This window comes from Penaeus japonicus, unplaced genomic scaffold, assembly GCF_977035675.1.
Source record: "Penaeus japonicus unplaced genomic scaffold, GWHDUDI00000001_assembly GWHDUDI00000007, whole genome shotgun sequence".
Classification (NCBI taxonomy): Eukaryota; Metazoa; Arthropoda; class Malacostraca; order Decapoda; family Penaeidae; genus Penaeus; species Penaeus japonicus.
Genome location: NW_028234409.1, coordinates 13,725,288 through 13,730,287, shown reverse-complemented (window position 1 = coordinate 13,730,287; position 5,000 = coordinate 13,725,288). Strand labels below are relative to the sequence as shown.

Below are 5,000 nucleotides of genomic sequence, written 5' to 3'. Positions count from 1 at the left end.
CCAGCAGATACATCTACACCAGCGGTGTCAACTACTACACCATTCGATACAACTACAGCTACGGTACCAACATCAGAGACATCTATAGCATCGGTGACAACTACTACACCACCTGAAACATCTAAAACATCGGTATCAACAGCTCTACCATCAGAATCTACACCACCGGTTTCAACCACCACACCAATAGATACATCTACACCATCGGAATTGACAACTACACCACCAGAATCAACAGCATCAGCGGTACCACCTACTTCCGAAAGTAGTTCACCTCTAACTTCTACTTCAACGGTCGTAACTTCTATACCTACGGAACCTTCTACATCAACTACTGTTCCAGCGGACACAACCTCCACCAGTCCACCACCACAGTCTTCGGATACACCATCGACTACACCAGTAACCACAACTGCCTCAACGGACATTACCACATCTATTCCAACGTCATTTACTACACCAGCGGTAACATCTTCGTCAATAGAACCTCCAACTTCACTAGCATCACCATCATCAACGGAACCCCCAACTTCACCAGAATCACCATCATCAACGGAAACCCCAATTTCCCCATCATCACCGGAAACCCCAACTTCACCACCATCAACGGAAACCCCAACTTCACCACCATCAACGGAAACCCCAACTTCACCACCATCAACGGAAACCCCAACATCACCAGCATCAACGGAAACCCCAACATCACCAGCATCAACGGAAACTCCAACTTCACCATCACCACCGGAAACTCCATCTTTACCATCATCAACGGAAACTCCAATTTTATCAGAATCTCCATCATCAACGGAAATTCCAACTCCAACAGAACCACCTACGTCAACAGAAATTCCAACTTCACCAGGATCTCCTCCTTCAACGGAATTGCCTCCCACAGTAGGAACAACAAATACTACACCAGGTAAATATATTTGCCTTGTCCAGATATACTGACATAAAATCAACTGCATAAATATGGAAATAAGAACTGACCTAACCTAAAATCAGCATTTGTGTTTCAGAGTTTTTCTTATATTTCTTATATTTTACATGTTTTGCATGGATGCAGCGTAGACCAGAGATTATTCAAAATAGTTTTTCTTAAAATATGTCAGCATGTGTATTTGTGTTTTTATACTTTTCGAGATATTGCAGTGAAAATTGTCATGACCTAGAGAACCATACACTTGCGGTCTTTGCCCGTAGGAGTTCAATTTATGCTCTGAAAATAACCTAAATAAGATAGGGCAGAGCTAGAGAGAACCGAGAATGGTGGACCATTATGGTATCCACAGGTGATCTGCTCCAGTGACCGAGCAGTTGATGTAATCTGTCTCTGATATTTTTGTTGCTCTAATTCAGCCTCAGAGGGAAAACTGGATGATCTGATGCAAGATTATGCATAGACCGCTGGTAATGTTTGAAAGGACTAGGATTTCACTGTAATATCCTAAAAAAAAGTGTCAGTGTATATGTATATGTATGTGTGTGCGTTTTTGTATCTCATTTACTATTTGTTACTTATATAAAGAGAGAGAATGCATGTCTGATGTATTAGATATATAAGCAAAGTAGCCATTGTGAGTTAGATATTCGACCGTTGGGTCAAATCTGTTGTTTGCGTATCTAGTCAGAAATTACTGTTAATAATGACACTAGTGTGTATTTACATTAAGAATGAACGCTTTCTTAGGAGAAATATAACAATATTTGTCCTAAGTTAGACGTACATGCGAAAGCCGGCCAGCATTTTTATCAATCTTTAATGAATGTGAAATTAATATGATTGGATATATAATATCAAGTTGTCTGAAATGCTGTCTACCAACCAGTGTTATAATATCCAATTAATTTCATTTATTGCAGCTTTTAATAACATGATTTTCTAAGCAGGTAAATACTCATGGATGCCAGGCCAGCTGCCAGTAAATCTTTTCTCCCACAATAACCTGCCAAATCAAGATTATATCAACCCTCTTTTTAAAACCAATTTCCCATTCATAGCCTAAATATCCTGCAGATACCCTCCGTCTTTGCTTGTTGAACCCAATCCTCAAGGCGTATAAAAAGGGAGAGAATGACTGAAAGAAAAACACACACAGGTGTGTGAGTGTGTGTGTGTGTTGCAGACCTATGATACATCGACAGTCTTTATCAGCATGGTCCCTTGTAGGCGCTCTCTGAGTTCAGTTCAGAGAGATTTGCGAAGACGTCGCTTGGCCCGGGCTATATGCACGAGGCTCTCTGTCCCAGGTAGCCAATTACAGCTACCATAGATGGCAGTCAGAACATCATAATTATTGGATGAAACATTATTATTATTACAATATTGACATTATAAGTCTTTTCAACATAAGATACTCCTGCTGTTGGTTTAATGTTAGTTTTTACTCCCGCAATTGGTATTGTTGTTGATGTAACAATTATCATATCTAGATTACAATGGCTATCATTATCACTTAACATTATCATAAAAAACATCATCATTACTATTTCATTAACACCCCTATCATCATATATTGTCATTATTGTAATATCTATTAACCTCTGAACTTTATTTTAACCATGAACAAAATACTGTTTACATATATGTATTTTCCATAATTGGACAGGCCCTTTAGCAATGTCCTAAAACTCTTTACTGTTTCAAAATGATGTTATACGTTTGGGATGTACTTACCCTCGTATTCTATTATGAATAATATTAAAAAAGGACAAAGAGAGATCAACAGTAGTGAATTAGTGAAAAATGGTTTTCAGGTACAGATGGTGGAAATGGGTTAGCATATGATAACCTGCACAGGCTGAGGAATGCCAACCATTATCAGACATGCTCGTAGAAGGCGAAGAATGGGTAGAGATATATTTTGGAATGGGAAGGGTACTGGAAGGAGACAATTTTAAGGAGTCCATTAATTTCTTTGCAAAATAGATTTTACATGGGCAAAAATCAACTCGCATGTTATACATTGGACGCTTTCATTTAGCTTGTGAATTGTGCTGGTCACAATTCACAATAAAGATACTAGTACAGAAAAAAGTAATAATTCATCTCTTCCGGTATCTGGACACATCCGTCAGGTTATCGATAATGTAAAATACGATTAATTTTTTGTCAATGCTTAATGTGTTATATCAAGTAGGTTATCATAATATATACCATATCATAAACAAAGGCAGATCCATTCCCACTCTCTATACCTTAACACACAAACACCAATTACAGCCATATTCTAGGACGTTTTCTGCGTGTCGGGGCCATGTTGTGTCCATGTCGTGTTCATGTTACGAAGGCGGTATTCTAGGACGCAAAAGTGTGGCACGTCTGTTTCAGCTGCTTCAGGTTTACCAACCATTCCAATGTTAACATGCTTTGGATGAATGGCGCTGTCCAAACGACAAATTCATAAGAGAAACTACAATCATAAGTAGCACTAAAGTTCAATTTTGGTATGAATCAGTTGTTATACTTGTTCCTTTTTAAAGAATTGACAACTATTTCACGAATGCGCGGGTGGCAATTCACTCTACACTCAATCAAAACAAACGGGATGAGAGGGATTGTGTATTTATGTATTGATCTTCCTTATTTTATGTGTATATACTGTGCATATATGCGTATCTTTAATATATCATACATATAGATTTAATGTATACATATTGCATATAATTATATACTTGAACTTTATGTTCCTGACTACTTTTACCATTCATTTAATTTCACTTTCCTTCGAAAAGTCTGCCAAAAGGTAAACAAACTCAAAATCAGCAGAGAATCCATGTTTTCCTAAAAGAGTTTGTAATCCAAGTCTAGGACAATGATGCCTAATATATTTAATATAGATATTACTTTCCAAACGTAGTATGCACATATGAAGTATTTGGTAAGAAAAACTACAATAAATATATGATTTTTTTCGCTTCTGTAACTATCGTGGTAAGCCTAACCGCATGTCACGGAGTTTCCATGATTGTTCCAATACTTTCCACGACTTTACCACTCTTTTGACACGAACACACACTTCTAGAATACCAAATGCGGCATGTTCATGTCATGTACTCTACGCGCTAGGGACTTAGAATATGGCTGTTAGTCTCTCTATTACACTGTCTTCTATTTACAATTATTATTATACAGGTCCACAATCCCTTATCTGAAACACCTGAGGCCAGTTGTGTTTCAGATTTTTAATTTTTCGAATTTCAGAATGAAGGTGGCTCCCTCAGCAAAAACGTATGATTACTCACACTAAGTAGGACAAGTAAAGACTAATGTTACTCATATGGATATATGCAGCTTTTTTTTTTTTTTTTTTGACATTTTCACAGTGAAATTAACTCAATAGCGACAGGGGGGATTTGACCTCGACCGGTATAAACGCCGGGGTGTTTCATACGCGCTGGCCTAATGCCTCGGGTTATTTGACGCTCTGGCCGCAGCCGACCGCTTCGCGCACAATCACCGAACGTTACTCTGGCTGTCAGTGCAGGGTAACAACAGCATCTTTATGTATCAAGCCTGATACATAGAGATGACAGACGCTTCACACTCCACGAAAAGTAACTACAGATTTCGGAACTCTTCTGCTTTCGGAATTTTGTATTAAGAAATGTGGACCTGTACTATCATTTTAATTGAAGATATTGTAATGAGTAATATAATACCCATCATTAACAGTAGCATCTATATTACAACTATGAATTATTATCATTGTCTTTAAGAAGATAATGATGACGATAATAACAATAGATATGATTATGAATAAAATTTCAGCAGTGATAACAATGCTAATGATAAGGCAGATCTAACAACAACAACAAAAATAATTATAATTCCTCATTTGAACGAGCGAAACACTAGTTATTGCTGATAGATTAATATACCTGAATAAACCTGCAATAGCACACCTTGCACCTTAGTGGTACATTGCATGAAACGGTATACATTTAAATAAGTTTTATTCGTTGAAGATGTATTTCCAGAAACATTGTAAATAGTTCAC

At 37.4% G+C, this 5,000-nt stretch overlaps 1 protein-coding gene across 1 annotated transcript in view; it reads left to right on the top strand.

The window, feature by feature from the left end:
* The window catches only part of LOC122246609 (uncharacterized), a 63,224-nt gene that overhangs the window by 52,306 nt on the left and 5,918 nt on the right, over nt 1-5,000 (top strand). Inside the window, exon 44 of the mRNA XM_086538194.1 lies at nt 1-919. This exon is cut by the window's left edge and continues 1,480 nt beyond it. Within this exon, the coding sequence (XP_086394320.1) occupies nt 1-919 (919 nt within the window). The remainder of the gene's footprint in view (nt 920-5,000) is intronic.